The sequence below is a fragment of the Phoca vitulina genome, unplaced genomic scaffold, assembly GCF_004348235.1.
Source record: "Phoca vitulina isolate PV1807 unplaced genomic scaffold, GSC_HSeal_1.0 scaffold2, whole genome shotgun sequence".
In the NCBI taxonomy this organism is placed as follows: Eukaryota; Metazoa; Chordata; class Mammalia; order Carnivora; family Phocidae; genus Phoca; species Phoca vitulina.
In genome coordinates this window covers 79588278-79609451 of record NW_022589705.1, presented here as the reverse complement: position 1 = coordinate 79609451, position 21174 = coordinate 79588278, and the positions used below count along the sequence as shown (strand labels likewise).

At 51.7% G+C, this 21174-nt stretch overlaps 1 protein-coding gene across 6 annotated transcripts in view; it reads left to right on the top strand.

Annotated features, from left to right (window-relative positions):
- Positions 1 to 3024: 3024 nt before the first annotated feature.
- EPB41 (erythrocyte membrane protein band 4.1) overlaps positions 3025 to 21174 on the top strand; it is a 195453-nt gene continuing 177303 nt past the window's right edge. For 4 of the 6 annotated variants that reach the window (XM_032389705.1, XM_032389694.1, XM_032389666.1 and 1 more), the window contains exon 1: positions 6736 to 7611. In XM_032389705.1, coding sequence (XP_032245596.1) covers positions 7536 to 7611 — 76 coding nt within the window. In that variant the 5' untranslated portion in view covers positions 6736 to 7535. Of the gene's footprint in view, positions 3144 to 6735; positions 7612 to 7726; positions 7917 to 21174 lie in introns of those variants that run through there. The other 2 variants (XM_032389745.1, XM_032389683.1) reach the window with 2 other exon arrangements.

The following is a 21174-nucleotide window of genomic DNA, read 5'->3' as shown; positions in this document are numbered from 1 at the left end:
AGCTTGGGGAGGAGATCTGCCCTCGGCCTGTCACCTTCACGCCCTCCATTGCTTTTCAACTGCATGACCTTGGGTTGTCACTTCCAACTCTCTCAAGTCTCAGATCCTTTTTAGAACACTCAGCCGTAAGGATTCAGCGAGATCAAATGGGAGAATAAAATAACAGCAATCACTAAATGGGAGTGGTCTCCTCTGGAGGTCTCCCCCACAGGGAGCAGCTCAGGTAACTGCTCCCTACAGTCTGGGAAGGGAGGGGACGCTTCACAGGCAGAGGTACTGGGGCAGGGGGACCCTGAAGTCCAGGCAGTGACAGCACCCCGACCCCCTTCTCCCCTCCCCCCCCTCGTGACCGACAAGGCCACGTTGACCCATACAAGTGCAGAAGTCACCTCAACAAGAGGGACGCCTGGGTGGCTCAGTCGTTAAGCGTCTGCCTTCGGCTCAGGTCATGATCCCAGGGTCCTGGGATCGAGCCCCGCATCGGGCTCCCTGCTCCGCGGGAAGCCTGCTTCTCCCTCTCCCACTCCCTCTGCTTGTGCTCTCTCTCTCTCTCTGACAAATAAATAATAAAATCTTTAAAAAAAAAAAAAAAAAAAAGAAGTCACCTCAACAAGAAACAGACTGCCTAAGCAGACAGGCCCCTGGAGCAGGGCAGAGCTCTCTAGGTCCCCAGGGCCTGGGGTTGGGGGGGGGTGGGCGTGGGCAGAGAGAGGGGAGGACGGGGACATGTTTATAAGACACAAAGAGAGAGGGTCACACAGAGTCACACCCTTTACGCAAACTCACCAACAGGGACACACCGTGACACAGATGCACCCCCCCGACCCCCCCCCACATACAAATACACAGAGAAGAGAGCCACACACAAAATCAAGATCACAAACACAACCCCACATGTACTCCCCACGCACAAACTCGGAAACACAGAGCCCTCCCCGGCCACCCCAACACACACATTCCCCGGCACACACACACACTTATCAGGCCGGGGCACGCGCTGGCGCTGCTGAGTCACCCGCACGACAGCTCGGCCCTGGGAGCCGGAGCCGCGAGCCCGCCCCAGGCGGGGAGGGGCGGGGCCTGCGGCCGGGCTGCGCTGGAGCCTCGGGCGGCTCTGCGGGCATTCTCCTCGCCCCGCCCCCTGGGCGGAGGCGGAGCGCCAGAGCGCGGGGAGCGAGAGAGAGGAAACCCCTTTGCGGTGACTGAATCTAGGCATTCACAGCCTGCTCTCCCCGGGGTTGCCGGAATACATGTGGGGGCAATTAAAAAATAATACTGGATGCATTACTGGGTATTTGCATATGTATTTTCATTCTCTCATTTAATTTTTGCCAGAGCGCTATATAAAGTTTGGGCTGTTATTAATCCCATTTTACCCCCCGAGGGAAAGCGACTTGCCCAAAGGCACAAAGTGGTAAAACGCAGGGCCCAGACTCAACTGCTTCCAAAGCCTGAGAACTTAAGCCACTGGGCATTATTACCTGGTGGGTAGGTGAAACTGTAAGCAGGTGAAAGGTGTGTCAATATGCTTGGGAGCCTGCATGTGTGTGTCAGCTTTCCCCATGCGTTCTACAGGGCTAGGGACTGAAGGGTCTCAAGTGTCTCGATTTCTGGTTAAAGGAACTAAAGCTTCTTCGGTGCTTTGGAGCCCACCCACCTATATCAGAAAGCATCCCCTAGATCTAGGGGCTCAGGCAGACCCTCAGCTAGACTGAGTTTCTTGAAGGCAGGGACCAGGGCCCTGAAGCCTAAAACAAGACCTGACTTGGAGGCTGCAGTGAATTTGGTGGGGGCAATACATTAATTTACGACCTTGATATAATATTAACATCAATAATCATAATAAGTGCTAGCAATTTTTGGAGGCTTATGAGACTGGCACTGTTCTTAATACTTTACATGGATCATTTCATTTAATTCTCATAACAATCCTTGAGGAAAATACTTAAAAAAAAAAGATTTATTTATTTCAGAGAGAGCGAGAGAGAGCTTGTGGTGCGCCAGCACGAGCAGGGGGAGGGGCAGAGTGCAAGGGAGAGAATCTCAAGCAGACTCCCCTGGAGCAGGGAGCCCCACAGAGGGCTCCACGCGGGCCTCAAACCCACGACTCTGCAGCAACCAAGAATCAGACACTGAACCGACTGAACCACCCAGGCGCCACGAGTAAAGTACTTTTATTAACTCCATTTTACAGTGGAGGAAACTGGCTTGGAGGGTTAGTAGCTTGTCCAAATCAAGGGCAGCGCTGGGGATTGAGACCTAGGCAGTTTGATTCCAGGGCCCATCTAATAGGAAGACCACTGAACTCCCAGGAAGTCACTTGCCTTTACTGGGCCTCAGTTTCCCCCATTTGCCCAAAAATGAGGTAGCGAGGGGAGGGGACTTGGACCAGTGACTATGTAAGCCCCTTCCGGTGCTGATGGACCCTAAGGAGGGGGAAAGTCTCTGACAAGAGTGGCAAGAAAGGGATGAGGGGAACAAGAACCATATTTACTGAACACCACCTATTATGTGCCAAACCTGTGCCTGGCACTTAACATATATCACTAATTCTCAGAAAAGTATTGTAAGATTTATAGTTGAGGAAACTCAGATTCAGAGAAGTGACTTGCTCAAGGTCACACAAGACTAAATGGGGGGACAGGTGATCCAGGTGAGTCTCACCAGGGTCACTTCCCTAGGTTCCCTAGGACCAACTCCCTTCCTACCACCCTTCCAGCCCTTAGGTTAGGGGCAGCACTACGTGGCAAATTGCATCATACTTTTGCCGTACGACGTCAGACACCACACCACCCAATCCAGGAGCTCCCTACCCAATCCTCCCCTGACCCTCGGGTCAACACGGGGCCGCTCAGAGATCGGCGTCCGCATCAGACCGCACCTGCAGCCCCAGCCCTTTCCCGGTTGCGACGCTCGCACTTCTCGGCACCGTCTCTTCACCGCCCCGCCGATTGGCAGTTGCCTGCGCCAATCAGGAGGTCTCCCGGGTCGGGGGCGGGGCCTCACTCCAGAGTTGCCCTGTCAGTGCAGGTGGAGGCCCCCGGCGGGGCAAAGTGGCAGGAACCTCTTAAAGGGCGAGAGCGGCAGAGAGCGAGAACGCGGCCCGGCCCGGCGCGGCCAGGTCCCCGCCCCGTCCGGCCCAGGTGAGCCTGGACTGTCCGGGGGCGATCCCGGGTCCCCGGGAGGGACGGGGTGAGGGACAGATGGACCCATTCCCAAGGGCCCGTGCCGTCCCGGTAGGGGCGAGACCACGGTCTAAAGGTCAGGGGAGGAGGGCTCTAGGGGACCCTGCCCTAGAACTGGGGTCCAAAGGGGCCTGGACGTCTCGAAGTTCGGGGTGCGGGGAGGGGCGCGGGCGAGAGGAGAGGGGTCCGGGAGCTCGGTCCCGGGCTGGACGCTTGCGGTTGGCGGTCCGGGCGGTCCCGGCCTGCCTGGGGCGGGGGGCCCCGGGTTAGGTCTCCGCGGGCGGGTCTCTGCAGAGTGCTGCGGCCCCAGGTCCCCCCCCCCCCCAGCCCCGCCCTGTCCGGCCCGCTTGCTCCTGCCGGGCCCGCCGCAGCGCTGGCCGGAGCGGGAGGGCGGGCGGCGCGCAGCGGGAGGGGGCCCCCCCGGGCCTGGAACCCCGCTCCCGGCCCCGGCCCTTACGTAACTGACTTTGAGTTTCCGGACTGAGGGACCTGTGAGCTGGGGTGCCAGCTGTGCCAGCCAGGATGGCCCTACTGTCGCCGCCCCGGCCCTGCACGCTCCCTTCCAGGCTTGGTCTCGGGGACTTTCCTCGGTCTCTGGTCTCCCCAGTCTCTCTGTCGCTCTCAGGTTCCTGCTTGCTCTCATCCCCCGATTCCCCGTGTCCCTCATCTCTCCTCTCTCTGCTGTCCTGTCCCTATCCTCAGTCTTTCCCCGGGAGTTTTCTCGTCTTAATGTACACTTTCCGGCAGACCCCACCTCTTTTTGGTAGAACTAGAGTTCTCCCCTCCAGCAAATAGGAGGTGGGGACTTGTCCACACAGACCCCAGCCCAATTGCCCCAGAAGCGGAGGGGGGGGGGGGGGGAGGACTGTTCTGTAGGGTTGGTGGTGGTGGTTGGGGTGGGTATTTCAAGGCCCACAGCTTTCCCCGGGGTGGGAGTGGCTGAATGTGACCCCTCAAGTTCACGGACTAGGGCTGAAGGCAGCCCCTTCTCTGCTTCTGGAGCACTTTTCTCCCGAAGGAGGAGGCAATGCCTGGCCAGGCCTGGTGCTTAGGGCAGCTGGGAGTCCCTGTGAGAGCTGCCTGGTGTCAGGTCTGGGTCAGATCCTCAGCTACTGAAAGGGAGAGGGAGGGCCAGAGCACTGGCACAGAGCCCCTGAGGTTTCAGCAAGCTCCCTACCTTCACCCCAGTTACAGGCGTGGGCGGGAGGCAGGGAGTGGGGAGGGGATCAACAGGAGGAGGTCAGAGGACTTTTGCATGGGGGTAGGGGAAGCATGGAGATAGAGGTGACAGACTGTCAGGTCTGAGGAGCATGTACTGGGGTCACCCCCTGCCTTCAGTTAGGCAGACACCTCAGAAATAACTCCTGGACCCTGCTGCTGTTGGGTGCGTGTAAACAAGCTGTTATAGCAGCCATGAGGTGGGAAAGATTAATTCTGACTGGGATTGTGGAAGGAGAGACTTTGCAGAGAAGGGTGGAAGGTTTGGGAAGAAGGGGATCCAGAAGCTTTAGGGAGCAGAGAGGTGGGAGGAAAGGGGACATCAGGTGCCCTGCAGGCTTTGCATGCAGCAGAACTGGGTTTCTGGCCCTGCCACTTTGCTGTGTGACCTTGCATGAGTCACTTCCCCACTCTGAGTCCCAGGTTCTTCCTTAGTCAATAATCCAGACCTCACAGGCATTAGCAGAATCAAGTGAGGTAATAAGTGTGCAGTGACCAGAATGATACCTGGTCTGGGAGTAGGCCAGTGGGGGTGTTTTAAGAAGGGAACGGAGTGAGGAGGTCCTGAGGTTTCCTCTGTGTATTAGGAGTCAGGCAGGGCCTGCCAGGTCCCAGCAATGTGTGAGGCAGCTGGAGCATCTGCATGAGGGGGTGATACTCAGTGAGGTAAAGAAGTGCCACACCCGTCTGTCTCCAGATCAACCCACCCCTGCACGGCCTAGACTAGGCTGGCCTCCCTCCTGTAGGTTGCAGGTGCCAATAGAAGCTCCCAGGGCTCCCAGGCTGCTGCACCTGCTAGACCGGTGGGGGTGGATGGGGTTCCTGGTAGGGCAGGGCCAGCACCCCCTCTGCAGAGTGGACCCTGGCCAGGAGCCTGGCTGGCTGTGCTGGGCAGGAATATCCCAGCCTGGCTGGGAAGTTGCTGATGCTGTATAGGCCTCTGGAGGCCCAGAGCTCTGCTGGCTGGGGTTGTGCCCAGCTGATGGGACCCAGACTACAGGGTGAGACAGAGGCCAGGGTGGCAGTGAGGAAGGGAGATGCAAGGAGACACCTCTGGAGGGGGAGCCTGAGCAGAGCTTCTCTGTGGAGCCAAAGAGGAACTGCATGGGTTTGTCCCTAAGCCCTTCCTGAGTACCACATATAGGTCTGCTAGCCACAGAGCTAAACAGGATACCCACAAAGGGCTCCCCATAAATGTCATGGTGGCCTGATATTTGTTGGGGGCTTGCAGAATGGATCTTTATGATAGTCCCCTGGTGGGGGTGGGGCATTTGGATTTTTCTTGGGGCCTGGGATTCTGTTGTTTAGTAAAGGGGGCAGGATTCTACTCCCCTATAGTCTGTGGGCCCATCTCTTTTCTCCCTGGGTCTCAGTTTCTCTTTCTGTGAAATGAGAAGGTGAGATGAGCCTAGAGCCTCGAAGGGTCTTTCAGCCCCCATTATTATAACCTCCAGGACCTGGTTTACCCCACATGAAGGGGAGGGGAAGAATGGGGCAAGGACAAGGTGGAGTGTGATGGGCCCTCATGTCCTGTTCTTGGCCTGTGTTCTCTGATCATTACAGCCACGTTTACTGTGCACTGTGCTAAGCCTTTAATATGCAGCATTAACTAATATCCTTATAATCCCACGAGGGAATAGGTATTATTCCTATTTCTCAGGAGTTTAGGGAGGTGAACCTACTTGACCAAAGTCACACAGCTGGGAAGTGGCTGGGCTGGGATTTGAACCAAGGTCTGTCTGACCCCAAAGCTCAGACTCAACTGAAAGGGGAAGCCGCCATGTGGCAGGTCCCAAGACTCCCACAATGCCTAGCCTTTACCTCTGGAACCTGCCTGACCCTTACTGGGTGAGCTTGGAGCTCTGGGATATTTATTCTGGGGAGCGGGGGGACAGGCTGCGCAGGTGCCCACCAGGCCCAGTGTGGGGTGGGGAGAAGAGCAGAGGGAGCAACCTGCAGGTCAGGGCCCTACTGGGGTTTCCTCAGAGGGCCAGCCCCACCTGGTGTCTGCCCGGGTAAAAGAGCTGGGCACTGAAAGGCGACCTTGGCCCACCTTTGGACCTCAGTTTCTCCATCTATAAAACATGGGTTTTAGTAGTTGAGTGCAGACATTCCTTGGCTCATGGGTTTGTGGCTGAAGTTGGTAATGGGGTAAAAGGTGAGAGGGAGGGGCAGGGTAGCAGTGGCTGAGCCTGTGGAAGAAGAGTTTGGGTCAGGAACAGCTCGGATCCTGGGCTGGCCATTTGGTAAGTATTTCAGATGAAAGGACTGGCGTTGGAGAGGTTCAGAGTCTTGTCTGGGGCTGCGCAGCTTGTATTACAGACCCCGGGGGGAAAAAAAACCAAGGGAAGGCCGGGAGAACAAAATCCAGGCAGATGCCTGTTGGAATCCTGGCTCCACCACTTAACTAGGCTTGGAGCTATGAAGGGACACACCCAAGCGCACGCAGAGAGGAGTCCCTTCACCTCACTGTCCTCATCTGTAAAATGGGAATAGTAAGAATTTTGCCTATGTCCACTTCCTGGGTCATTGTGAAGGTCAAAGGAGATGAGATATTTGTAGCATTGGGTGAGAGTGCTGTTTATTTTTCAGTCCAAAGTTGCAGTTCTGGGTGCATGTTTTGGGGAGAGGGCATTTCTGACCTCCCCTCTGCTGCACCCCGGGGACCTGCTGGAGAACAGCCCTAAAGATAGCACCACCGCTTACCAACTGGTTGCCATGTGCCAGGCACCGGGGCCAGAGCTTCACTTCTACTGTCTCTTTTAATCCCTACCTTGTCAGGTAGGTGGTGGCCTGACCCACACTAGGTCCCTCCAAAACCCAGGCCTACAGCTCCCTGGAATGACAGTAGCTACCAGTTATGAACAGTTTACCGCGTGCCAAGCATTGTGCAAAATGTTTTCTACGTATTAACTCAATCCTCACAACAACCCTGGAGGTGGGCACTAATGCTATCCCCATTTTACAGATGACTCATTGAGGCACAGAGAAGTGAAGAAGACAGGCCCCACGTCACAAAGCTAGTGAGCGAGAGCCAGGGTTTGAACCCGGGTTCGTAAGCGTCCCCGTTGAGGCACTCATCACCGTTGTAACTCATTCAGGAGTCACACGCCTGCCCCCTCCCTGCACTGTATGCTCTATGCGCGCAGAGGCCACGTCTGTCTTCTTCAGCCTGTATCCCCAATACCCAGCACACAGTGGGCGCTCAGTGAGTATTTGTCTACAGGGATCCTGCTGCCTCCCGTGGGCTGGGGCTGGGAGGAGCTCTGGATATGCTATCAGATGATCAGATTGCCCACTAAGGGGGTGTCTGCCCTAGCAGAGCCCCGGGGGCAGCAGCTGGGCAGGATGTTCCCCCAGCCCAGGACGAAGAGGGGCCCCAAAGAGTGTCTTTGTTGCCTGTGTCTCACTGCTGTTCTTTGTTTCCGTGTGCCCCTGCGGTCATGGTGATGGCTCCCCGGCTTCTCCCGGCTTCTCCCCGACGGGCTGCACGACCCCACCGGCTGCTGCTGGGTGAGTCCTGGTTTGCCTAAAGACTACCTCTCAGGCTTGATTCTAATGCGTGTCCTGCAGCACTGAGGCCACTGGGAGGTGTCCAGGAGCCTAGCGGTGGGGCGGGGGGAGGGGGACTGAGGGAGGGCATTCTGTGACGTTTGGATCCTACCACAACCAGCTGACTTCTCTCCAGATACTTAGCACACTGGGTGTGATTTTTTTTTTTTTTAAAGAATTTATTTATTTAATTGACAGAGACACAGCGAGAGAGGGAACACAAGCAGGGGGAGTGGGAGAGGGAGAAGCAGGCTTCCCGCCGAGCAGGGACCCCAATGCCTGGCTCCATCCCAGGACCCTGGGACCATGACCTGAGCCGGAGGCCGATGCTTAACGACTGAGCCACCCGGGTGCCCAAGGGTGAGGGCTCTGTTAAGTGAGCTCTGGGTGCTCTGAACTGAAGGTGGGGCCAAGTACCACACCCATCAATCAGCAGAGAGAGGGCCTGAGCAACTAGACTCCAGGCCTCTGCTTAGGAGTGATGGAGCCTCTAGGTTTCCCCAGGAGAGAGGGGCAGCTGGGGAGGTCTGGGACTGAAGGTGGGAGGGGTTAAGAGGGACTCTGCCTCCCAGTCTGCCACTTTCCTCCCTGTGTGACCTTGGACAAGTCACTGACTTCTTTGTCTTGGAGACCTCGTCTGCCACGTGCATATCATAACACCTCCCCGACATGGGTGTGCGAAGGAGCCAGTGAGAAGTGCCCAGCACAGGGCCCTGCTTGGTAATTGTTGGTTTCCTCCCAGTGCTGAGCTTGTTCTGGGAGAGGGCCAAGTCAAGTATCCCTCTTTTTGGCTCCTTTCACCTATTTTAACTTCCCACCCAATTGGGACTACAATCCAGTAGTCAGGAGCCCCAGACTCTCCAGCAGCCTGGCCAGGGCCCTGGGCTAAGGGCTGGGCTCTACCCAGTGTGGATGCAGCTGAGTGGAGGTCCCAGTCTTTGGCTGCGGGACTTGATTCAGTAGCCTACCTTCTCTGGGCCTCCGTTGCCTCACCTCCAACATAGGGTTACTAAAGGACACTTCCCTTGAAGGATTATTTAATGAGCAAATGGGTGGATCAGGCATTATTATCACTATTACTTTTGGGTCTGGCTGAGGAGGCTCCAAGGGAAGGCCCTGGAGAATCACATCTCCTCTTGGCCTCGGGATCCCGGGAGTCTGTAGTCATCGTATGTATTATTGTCATCGGATGTTTCTTATATGCTGGGTGGGTTGTTATATGCTATTTCAGATGCATTATCTCATCTAGTCCTCCTGGTAATCCAGGCATTATGGTCCCCACTTTACGGGAGTGGGAACTGGTACTGAGTAAATCAAGTGAGTTACCCAGAGTCACATAGTTGTTTAGGGGTAGACCTGGAGTTCAGACCCAAATCTGCTCACCCCAAGGCCCTAATTCTTAGTGTAAAACTCTCTTACCTTCCCCTAGGGGGCAGAGACTGTGCCTGAGTCTGCTCTACCTTCAGTGCTCAGCAAAGGGCTGGTGAGGGCTACAGGACTGTTTCCTGAACACACACACACACACACACACACACACACACACACACACACACACACCATACCCTCACTCAGGCCGGTGCTCTAAGAGTCTCACAGAGAGGGGACAACAGGAAGCAGGAGAAGGCCTGATAGCATACTGGTGGAGAGTCAGACCTGGCTTAGAATTCCCTATCTATTGCTTACTAGTTGTGTGATCTTGGGCAAGACATTTAACCTCTTGGAGTCTTAGCTTCCTTATCTATAAAATAGGAATAATAAAAGAACCTATGTACCTCCTAGAGTTCTTATGAGGATTAAATAATACAATGAAGTACAAGGTGAGTACCCGATGATAGTAATTATTGTTATTATTATAGCTTTGAGTGTTATTTTAGGATTACAAAGATAGCCCTCTTGGGACAGTGGACACTGGGTCTGGGAGGGGCCTGCTGGGGACAGGCAGGTAGCAAGCTAGTCTGACAGGTTCTGAAAGACACCAGTAGGGTTAAGGGATGGAGGAGGCCTCTTGGAAATAAGAATGTACCTCCCTTTCCTAGCCATCTGCTTTCCCTCATACGCCTCTGTGCCAGGCCCTGTGCTGGGCATGGGGCACCGAGATGAATCTGTGAGGTCTCTGCCTCCCCATCCTGCCCCAGCTCAGAGTCTAGCTTGGGGGAAGGACCCAGAACTACCACCTCCACCTCTGATCGATGCACTGAAGTGTGAACTGTGACTATCTCCTCAGGCAAAGATCAGGAGAAAGGGCATCCCTAGTGGAAGGAACTGTTTTGGGTATAGTCATGACCTGCACTTGGAATGCAGCTAGAGAGACAGGCTTAGGAGAGCTAGGGGGACTTGTCCCAGAGCCCGTGGGGAGCCATCGGATGTGAAACAGGGGAACGACATGGTCAGGCTTATATTTTGGGAGGATTGCTTGATATGGACAATGAATGGGAGGGGAGAGGCAGGGCAACTCCGCAGGTGAAGGGCACTGAGATGCAGCCTGGGACTGAGCCATGAGATGGGGAGCGGTGGGTGGATGTGAGGTCTGTTTAGGACCCGAGCCAGCAGGATGTGATCATGGATTGCAGTGGGCAGGCAGGAGAGGCAAGAGGTGAGAGTGAGGTCTTAGTGTCTGTGGGGTGACGGGGCCTGCTGGGGTCTCTGGCTGAGGCACATGTCCAGGAGGAGGAGCCAGACCTGGATTGGGGGGTAAAGCTGCTTGTCTGTTTTTGTCACCTTCTGCCTCAGTTCCCCCAGGCAGCAGTAATGTCTGAGCTGCACACTAGGGCAAGACCTCAGGCCATCGGGGCCCATGCCCCCCACTCCTGCCTTGGGGGTCACTTCTGGTGACCCTGGCTGGTCTGGCAGGGATGGGAGAGCTCTTTGGGGGTGGGGGCCAGCCAGGGGCCATGTGGTGCAGAGAAGGCCTGGCTTCTAGCTCTACCAGTGTCACTGAATGCGTGACTTCTGGAAGTCACTCCCTCTCTCTTGCCCTCCTTTTCTGCGCCTCGAGAGGACAAGAAAACCTGTTTTGCCTGCCTCACAGATTCAGTGATAAAATGCAATGTCTAGAGACAACAAATATTTATTGAGCACTGACTTCGTGCTGGGTTCTGAGGGGGTTCCTGCTGTGAGCCCAGCTTCTGCGTGGGCCCAGCTGAGTGGGCATCGGGTATCTGAGCTGGGATTTGAAGGGTGAATAAGAGCTCTCTAGGCGGGCAGTGGAGGGAACAACTTTGTAAGCATGGGGAACAGCATGTGTGAAGGCTTAAATCCACATTATGTGCTCAGGCAATGTCCGTATGTAACGTAGTTTGGTATGGCTGGAACAGAAAGGGTGAGGTGATGCCGTGATGGGAGAGGAGGCTGGGCAGGGGAGCAGGGCCCAGATCATGCAGGGCTTTGGGGACGGTCACTTTGGAGGTGATCATGCTCAGAACTGCCTGCTCTCCTGGGACTGCTAGGGCCCTTTCCACCCTACTCCCCCCATCTCCCCATCTCTCCCCAACCCCAGTCAGTCCCAGTGGCTGCCTCACTGGGGAGTCAACAACCTGGGCTCCCTGCCGGCTCTGCCGCTGATGAGCTGTGTGGCCGGCCCTTGTCACCTGCCCTGTCTGCACCACTTTTCACCTCAGTAAAATGGGGACAGCAGGCCCTCCTCATGGGGAGGGGCGGTGGCTTCAGTGAGATAATCCTCACCGGTGGCCTTGCACAGTGTCTCCATGTAATAGACAACCACAAAAAGGGGCTCCAGTTCAGTCCTCAGTGTTTGGATTCCTCAATCTCTTTGGTCCCACCCGCTTGCTTCCCCCGCCTCTCCTGGCAGCCGGCTCTGGCCAACAAAGGGAGGAAAGGATTAAGAAACAAGCCCAAATCTCCAGAGGGGTCCTGGCTCACTGCCCAGCTCGCCCCCATCTGCCCCTTGCCCCCCTTGGCCTCAGGCCCAAGGACTCTCAGTCTTGAGACCTGGGCTCCCCCCAACTCCCCACCCCAGGGGCCCCTTCCTGGCTGGAGGCCAAAGCCAGCAGCAGCCTTGAAACAGGGACAAATATTTTGAAAATCTGTGGCTTTATTTTTTTTCCCCTGGAAGCTGATAACCAGGCCCTTTTTTTTCTGGGTGACGGGGAGAAGAGTAAGTGTGGTGTCCCGTATCTGTGGGAGGCCCTAAAGTCTGGGCAGAACTGGACCTGAGCCTCCTGGAGTTTACAGTAGAGGCTGCTGACCAAGTCCTTGTTGGTACAGATGCAGGAACCCCAAATCCGAGTGGGTGGCTGATGGTGCAAGGTCACGCAACAGGGACCCAGGTCTTGAGACCCTTTTTGTGCTACCCTACGAATGGGTGTGATGTGGGGACCTTGGCTGTCACTTCACTTTTCTGAGCCTCAGTTTCCTCTGCTGTAAAATGGGGCTGATTTTACTGTGAGGATTGGCAATGACGTAGATAAAGCTCTTAGTCCAGTGCTGAGCGCTGTGAGGCTTCAGTGGTCGGTCCGTAGTGTTAATGCTATTATAAATGCTGCCTCTAAGAGCCTTCTTCTTCCTGCCTCTTCCCAGTCTAGGGACTTCAGACAGTTTCTTGTTGAACAAATGACACCCAGTGAACGGGTTTCAAAGCCAGAGGCTTAGCATCTTTTACCCTCCTCCCCCGCTCCCCCTCTTCTGGTTGGCTGGAACACTCTAGCCTCACCCTCGGCCTGGTTTTGGCCCCTGCCCCCAGCCCATCCTGCCCTCCTGGCACCTAGCCTGCATCGTCTCTCTTCCAGGAGCCACATGAGGACAGTTTCCTTCTGCCCTGCCTCTGGTTAATGCCACTGCGAGCGCTTTGGGAAAGCAGAGTAGGAAGGGTCTTGCCTGACCCAGGCCGAGGCTGAGGGGGCTGAGGTGGAGGGTGAGCTCCCTGGAACTGTCCTCCGGGAGCTGGGGCGACACGAAGACTTCTGCAGAGGTGGGGAAATGGGTAGGCAAAGAAGAAAAAACCTGGTCCACAGCCCCCATGTGGTGGAATAGAAGGGCTGCTAGACTGGGGGCTGGTGGGCCGCACCCCTCCCCCAGCTCTTCACCTGCCCTCGCTGAGCCTTTGTTTGCTGGTTTATAAAAAGAAGGCAATGGATTGATGTCAGAGGTTTCTACTAATATTATAGGATTAAAAGAAGGGATTTGGGAGCCGACAGACCTCGGTTTAAATCCCAGCTTTACCACTTACCAACTGTGGGACCTCTAGGGAGTTCTACCTCCAAGAGCGTTAGTTTTCTCACTAATAACGTGGGAAAAATATTAGCACCTTCTCTTAAGATTACCTAAGGGGGGCTTTTGGGGCTAAATTAGGAAATTCAGGTATATACTCAGTCCACAGCTGGCACATTGGAATTACTGTTGTTGTTGTTATTCTATGATTAGTAGAGACAAGAAGGCCGGTCTGCAAACAGTTCATTGAGAGGGCAGGGCTTGAGAAATTCATTCGTTCATTCATTCATTCATTCACTCACTCAACAGATACTTAGGATTTGCATGGGGAGGACACAGAGAAGAGAAACAGGGAGGCGCCAGCAGGCTGGGGTCAAACAGACCTGCCCATTCTAGCTGTGTGATGTGGATCAGTTACTTCTCTTCTTTGGGTCTCACTCCCTTATCTGGGAAATGGTGAGATGGTGAACCTAATCTTTGCCTCCAGAGTTGTCGTAAGGCTTAAGAGAGTTCAAGTACACAGTGGGTGATCAGTCTGTGTATGATTCCTTTCCTCTCCCAGCTCTGTTAACGACTGGGTCTACGATCTCAGGCAAGTCCTTAAATACACGGGGCACACTTCCACCCCAGGGCCCTTGTACTTGCTGTTCACTCAGCTTGGAACTCTCTACCCCCAAATACTTTCATGACTTGCTCTCTCATGTCCTTAATTTTTTTTGTTGTTTAAATGTCACCTTCTCAGTAAGGCCCTTCCTATCTTATTTAAAATGGTAAGACCCTTTCCTGCCACAACACGAACATTCCCTGTCTTCCCTCCAGGCCTAGTTTTTTCTCTCCATAGCACTTATCATTCTTTGACATACTGTATTTTAGTGAACATTTGTTTATTGTTTGTCTCTCTCCCCCACCATTGGAATGGTAAGCTCAGTGGTGACAGTGATTTTTGTCTGTCTGGTTCAGTGTTATACCCCTGTACCTAGAAGAGTGCTTGGCTCATAGTAGGTGCTAAATAAATATTTGTGGAGTGAATTAATGAATAAATGAAGCCTCTTCTCTCTGGGTCTGGCACTATGCTATGCAGATAAATAATTCTCAATAAGTAATTGTATGAGTAGCCATCATCCTCTCCATTTGTCAGATAATACTTTGGCTGGGTCAACACTAAAGCCCTTTTGCTTCTGACATTTTCTGCCAGGGCATCAGTTTCAGTTGGAGTGCCCAAATCTTTTGTTCCTGAGCCTGAGCTATGCAGAATTTCTAGTTGGGGCTGTTTGGCTGTTGGGCCCACAATGGTTATTATGTCATTATTGGTAATTAGCACGTAGGCCCAGAGGATTGAGCTTTTTGTTTTTCAGCAGAAATCACAGCAGAGAGCTGTGCCAGCCGGGGAAGCCCAGGCCTCGTGCAGCTTCCTCTGTAACTACCCCCTTCCCAGCCAGGGGTGCATGGCTTAGGCAGACCAAGAGAGAGGTGTCCAAAGCTCTGGGCACCTGGGTAACCAGCTTACCACTGTCTTCCCTTGGTAGTATCCTGCAAAGTTTCTCTTCTACACCCTCAGCTCTCTCTGCCTGGTATAGAAGGGGGGGTGGTTCCCCAATTTCCCTGGGGGAGCTATGTATAAGGTTTCTAAATATCTAGTGGACAGGGGCATTTTCTGATGCTCAGAATTCAGTATTATGGGTGAGGGAAGTAACCCTGGGTTTAAGTCCCTGCTTAGTTGCTTGGTTGTTGGGTCACCATAGACAACTCGCTATCTCTTGCAAGGCCTCACCTTTCTCATCTGTCAGAGATAGAGATACCTACCTGGCCTCACTGGAAAGAGCGGGATAGTGTAGTGGGCAAAGGATAGGGTTCTGGAGTCAGACGAACTTGGCTTCCCAACTATGCCCCTCCCTAGCTACATGACACTGGGCAACCTGCCTCATCTCTCTGACTTCAGTTCCAAAGCTATAAGATGGTGTTAAAATAGTACCCACTCCACAGGGTTGTTGTGAAAATTAAATAAGAGAAGGCAGGTAAGTACTGAGGCACCTAGCGAGTACACTGTACATCTTTTTTTTTTTTTTAAGATTTTATTTATTTATTTGACAGAGAGAGACACAGCGAGAGAGGGAACACAAGCAGGGGGAGCGGCAGGCAGTGGGAGAAGCAGGCTTCCCGCTGAGCAGGGAGCCTGATGTGGGACTCGATCCCAGGATCCTGGGATCATGACCTAAGCCGAAGGCAGATGCTTAATGACTGAGCCACCCAGGCACCCCTACACTGTACATCTTTGCTGGTATTAGTACAATGACCATTGTGGAAATGCAGGCAATCTGTAAACCGTAAGAAGAGTGCTAGCAATAAAGCCAGGCAGATGTGGATTTGAATCCAGTCTTGGACACTTATTAGCTGGGTGATCTTGGATAAGTGTTTTGCTTCCTCATCTGTAAAATGGAAATTATAGTCATGCCTTCCTCAAGGGACTATTGTGAAGGTTCACTGACGTACTGTATATAAAAAGTACTTGGTACACAGTGTTTGGCACATGTTTTCTGCATATTATAGATGAGGAAGAGAAGAGAAGGGACTTTCGTAGACTCAACTTGGCATCTCAGTGGTGGGACTTTGATTTGAACCCAGATCTGCCTGCCTCAACAGCCCACATTCCTTTTACCTCTTCTTGCCATCACCCATTTATGGGATGACGGTAATGGTGACTGTTCTTATTGTTCGGGACTCATCTTGTTCATTCTGCGACCCCCAGTGCCTATAGGAAGGAGGTGCTCAGTCCTGCCTGCTTCCCTGTGGTTCCTCCTCTGCCCTCTCCTCGGTGAGGGTTGGGCCACGCTGACTTTACCCGTTTTAGAAGGGGCTCAGCTAGCTGGTGGCACTGAGTCTCTCCCCTTGTTTCTTGGGAAACCCTCTAGACCTAGAGGATACCTGGCCCTGGGGAGAGAGAATTAATGGGTTAAGCTTGAGTGAGCCGGAGGCTTTGCTGGATCAGGGTCATTAGGCTCACTCCAGCTGGCGAGAGAAGGGGGTTGGGGAGGGTCAGGGAGGCCAGATCCTTGTGTCCTCTCCTTGAATGTCCTAGGGCTATAGTCAGAAGCAGCCACAACACCCTTTCCCTGGGGTCTTGGGACAGAGGTTGGGGTTGCTCATTCATAACATTTCCAAACTGCTTTTCTGAGAGTGATATGGAAGCAGCAGAGGACAGTGGTATCAGACAGACCTGGTTTAAGCTGTGTGATGTTGGGCAAATCACCTCACATTTCTGGGCTGTGGTTTTTCAACTGCAGTTGAGGGTAACATTACTTTGTAGGATCGCTATGAGGCTTAACGCGATGAATGCATATAAAGTACTTAGAATGTGCCCTGCACTCAGTAAATACCTAATAAATGCAGTTGTCATTATTCTTATTAATAAGTTATCTCTAAGGGCCCTTCCAGCTCAGACATTCCTAGGTTTTTATGGTTGTAAAATTTAGTTTGGCCTGCAGCTTTGGAAGGGAAATGTAGGTGGGCTCAGAAGAAGGCAGGGAACAGAATCCTGTAGTAAGGGTCAGAAGACTTGTGCTCAAGTCTGGGCTCGCTACTCTCTGATGTGTGACTTCGAACAAGTCCCTTCCAGTTCTGCACCCACTTCCCAATCTGTTTAAAAGTTAGCAGCTTGGGCTTGATGATCTCTAAGGGCCTAGCCAATTCTAACATTTTGTGAATTGAGAAGCCTAGAGGAGTGTCTTAGCTACCGTCTACTGGGTCCTCTTATACTTTCAACTTCCTTCCCTTCTGCCCCTTGTTTCTTGGAGTGTCTTCACAGCAGAAAGGACATAACTCGCCAACTCCAATGTATGTATTTCAGTCACATTTTTTGTTCTTAATGTGCTTTAGGACCAAGCTTAATGCAATTTTTGCAAGCAAAGTACATTGTGTCATAGAGGTCAAAGCATGCTCTGTGTTTTCTTTCTTTCTTTTTTTTTTTTAAAAGATTTTATTTATTTATTTGACAGAGAGAGAGAGACAGCGAGAGAGGGAACACAAGAAGGGGGAGAGGGAGAGGGAGAAGCAGGCTTCCCGCTGAGCAGGGAGCCCGATAAGGGGCTCGATCCCAGGATCCTGGGATCATGACCTGAGCCGAAGGCAGACACTTAACGACTGAGCCACCCAGGCACCCTGCTCTGTGTTTTCAAATACAAAAGACAAGGTATTGTATAAAATTACTGCATATGCTGATTTCTTTGGCCTTTATCTCAAAAATGACCAGAACAGGCAGCCTTGTATGCAATAATTAAAAAAAAAAAAGCCTGCAGTCTATGCATCCTAAAAAAAAAAAATCATACGTATGCTTAGATAAAAGGATGTTTGTGGAGTAAAAGAGATAAAGATGGGCAATAAACCTAAATGTTGGACATCTGGGTTAACTAAATTATGGTATATCCACTTGAGGGCACTGTTAAAAATGGTGATGCAAATGTCACAGTATATTATTAGGTGGGAAAACTCAGTCCCCAAACAGTATGATTTAAATTTGAAAAAAGCATTAGGTTGAACTATACACAGTGGCTGCTGCTTGACCATTTTTTACTTATACAATCAGCAATTTCATATGACTTAATTTAATATACAGAAAAAGTATTCATGTAAGATAAGGTACTAGAAGGGAAGTCCCCCACCAAAATATTGATGGTAGTTATTTCTGGTTGATGATTTTGTGGTGATATAAATTTTTTTCTTCTTATTTAACTGTATTTTCTTCTTTCCTTTTTTTCTTTTTTTTTAAATAAAGATTTCATTTTTAAGCAATCTCTACACCCAACCTGGGGCTCCAACTCACAACCCTGAGACCAAGAGTCACACGCTCCACTGACTGAGTGGAGCCCCTTATTTAACTATATTTTCTATGAATAATTCAAGAACTACTACTAAAAATAATTGCCTAGAAAGGCATACCACTGTATGAACAGTAATTTTCCTTATCATAGCCTATTTATCATTTGTATTTAAAAGGTCTAAAATGACTGCAATTTTATGACCATGGGCAGGATGGAAAGACAACGCTACTTCATGTACTTTTGTTACGAGGATTGGTTTTTATTCACTAGTGACTGTTCAGAACACTTTGTTGGCAGGCCCAGCTTTTCAAAACCCTCTTCATCTCTTGCCACCCTGCACAACAGACAAATGTTTTCCATGAGCCCTGTCACTGGGGCGTAAGGCTAGCTGTGTCCCTAATCCGCCCACGTCCCAGATTTGGGAATGGTTCAGACTCCCAACTGTTTCCCCCACTCTACCCCCACTCTCTCCCAACCTCATCTCTTCCAGGTCATTGGAGGCCCCAGCTACCATCCCTGGCCTTCCCCACTGGTCACCACCTAATTTCACCCTCTTCTGTGTAGCTGGTGTTTGAGCTCAGTTTGCAATGGGAAAGGATTACGACCCTTTCAAACCATCTTTTTTCTTCCTTTCTTTTTTTTTTTTCTTAGTGCCCTTGACCGCTCCAGGGGCTGACAGGCAGCTAGCAGGGCTTGTATTCCCTAGGAGGGAACAGGAGGGGTGGTGGAGGAGGCAGTGGTGGGCTCAGCTGGCAGGCGGGATGGAGATGGCCCCTAAAGACCCCAACCTGGGGTTTGGAGTATGGCGCAACCGCCACCCAGATGTGAGCATGACGCAGGCAGGCAGGGAGCTGAGTTTCTGCCTGGAAAATCAGCCTCAGGGATGGTGCTTGGGACCTTTACCCTTGGGACCCAGGGGCTGCCTCTGCAGGGTGAACTGGAACTGGATGTCTGGTTTGCAGAGGCCTCTTCTGAGAGGGCAGCTGGGCACATGATTACGGGTAGTTTGGGTAGTTTCTCTGCCTTCAGACTGGGCATTACTTATCCCCCCACTCCCTACTGTGTGGTGGGCCCAGCTACACTCAGGGGTTGAGCACTTCGCCTAATAGGTGATGGTATATAACCTAATTAATAACAAAACCAGTCATGTATGCATAATACTTTAGACAAAGCCCTTTCATCTCCAGGCTAAGAACTGAAAGCGAAGACTGGAATTCAGGTCTTTGTGATTCTAAAGCCTATGCCAACAGTTTTTGGTGTGGTGTTGCAGAGCACTCTGAATATGAGTGGTTTATACCTGCCTTAGTCTAGCTATTTTTTTCTTAGCCTGAGACCCCTACTTTTTTTCAGGGTGATGATTGCTAAGTACTACATACTCCATTCATCCAAACAAGCCTTTTTAAATATGATGTGTCGTTGGCTAGCACTTTATAGCATAGAGACTATTGGTTTTTATGAATCTGAATTTGCTGGATAACATAGTGGTCATGCCGAGCCATCTGGTGATTGATTTTCAGGATTTATCCTTCTTGGTACCAGATTTCCAGGTCTGATATGGAGGAAGCCTCTTAGGCACAGACATGGTAGGGTAGAGTTCCCTGAATCAAAAGTATGGCTTAACCTGAGAACCTGAGGCAGGGGACCAGAATATTCAAGAATAGGTGCTTCGCCTCAAGTACACAGAATGACCCTAGCCAAGTCACCTGTCCTTACTAGGCTTCAGCGTCCTATCTATAAAATGGGGATAATTTTGTTCACTTGTTCAACAAATATTGAGTATGCACTGTTCTGGAAAATGAATAAGAGGGGCAAAATCCCTCTCCTCTTGTCATTTAGTGGATCTAAACTGCAAAAATGTATTTAGAGGAGCAACAAATAATTAAATATATAGAAAGTCAGGTAGAAGTAAGGACTATGAAGCAAATTAAAGCAGGGCAAGGTGAAAATAAAATCTTAAAATAAAAGGGGGTGGTGGTGCCTGTCTGGCTCAGTTGGTAGAGCATGTGACTCTTGTTCTCGGGGTTGTGAGTTCGAGCCCCATGTTGGGTGTTCAGATTACTTAAAAATAAAATCTTAAAAAAAAAAAAGCAGGGCAAGGGTGTGTGGGTGGAGGCTGTTTTAGATAGGGTAGTCAGGTAGTCCTCAAGTGGTTCACTTAGGATGTTTCAAACAGATAATTCATGCAATGTGCTCAGCTCAGTGCTGACAACGATTGAGAGCTTAACAAACATATTATGTCAGCCTGCTCCACACCTCTCAGTCCATATCTTAGTCTCTGAATAGCAGTAATAATGAACACTTATGTAGATCTTACTATGAGCTAGGTACTGTTCTAAGCCCTTTACATATTTTAACTGATTTAATTCTTACAATAACTCTTATGAGGTAGAACTATCATTATCCCCTTTTATGGGGCTAGAAACAGACACAGAGAAGTCCAAACAATGAGGGAGGGCTGGAGGCTGGGAATTGAACCCACGTGTCTGTTTCTAGAGGCTGAGCTGCTGATGGGAGGGGGCTGTGATCAGATACCTGGAGACGGTGAAGCTTGCATAGGCAGGTTCTGATGTCAGATGGCCTGGCTTCTTATCCTGGCAGGTCAGAGGTCTAAGCCTCTCTGCCTCAGTGTCTTCATCTCTAGAATGGGAATACCAGAACCTATCTTACCTTATAGGGACCTTGCTTAAAACATGAGCCTTCATTCTGTTCTGTGGGGTCCCAGCCTGATTTTCAGAGTCTAGCCTGGCAGGGAGTGTGAAGGGTCAAGGGGCCTCTGAAACTTCTGAAAGGAAATAAAGGCACATCAGGCTGTCAGAGCAACCTTAAGTTCAGCTGGAGTACAGACCTCGGAAGCTAGGTCTTTATGATTTTGAGGGTGCCAAGGTGGAATAAGGAGACCCTTAAATGCAAAAGATAGGTGAAATCTTGGCGTGGCCACGACATTCAGCTTCCGTGTTGGGCCTTACACAGCTGCCAGGAAAGGTAAGGCCTCCACGAATGTCAAGGTGTGAATGGCGCCTAGACACCATCAAGTTAGTAGATGGGGAAACTGAGGCCCAGAGAACCTGAGTGACTTACCCAAGGTCATGAGGTGCATTAGTGGGCAATCAGCCCTGGGCTTTCCTTGAGGCTTTCAAATCTCGGCCTCTTACCTGGGCCTCCTCCCGGCGGAAAGGGCCTCACCTCGGTCCCGGGCACTAGCTGCCTCATTCCCCACGTGGGTGCTGCAGGGGCCGGGA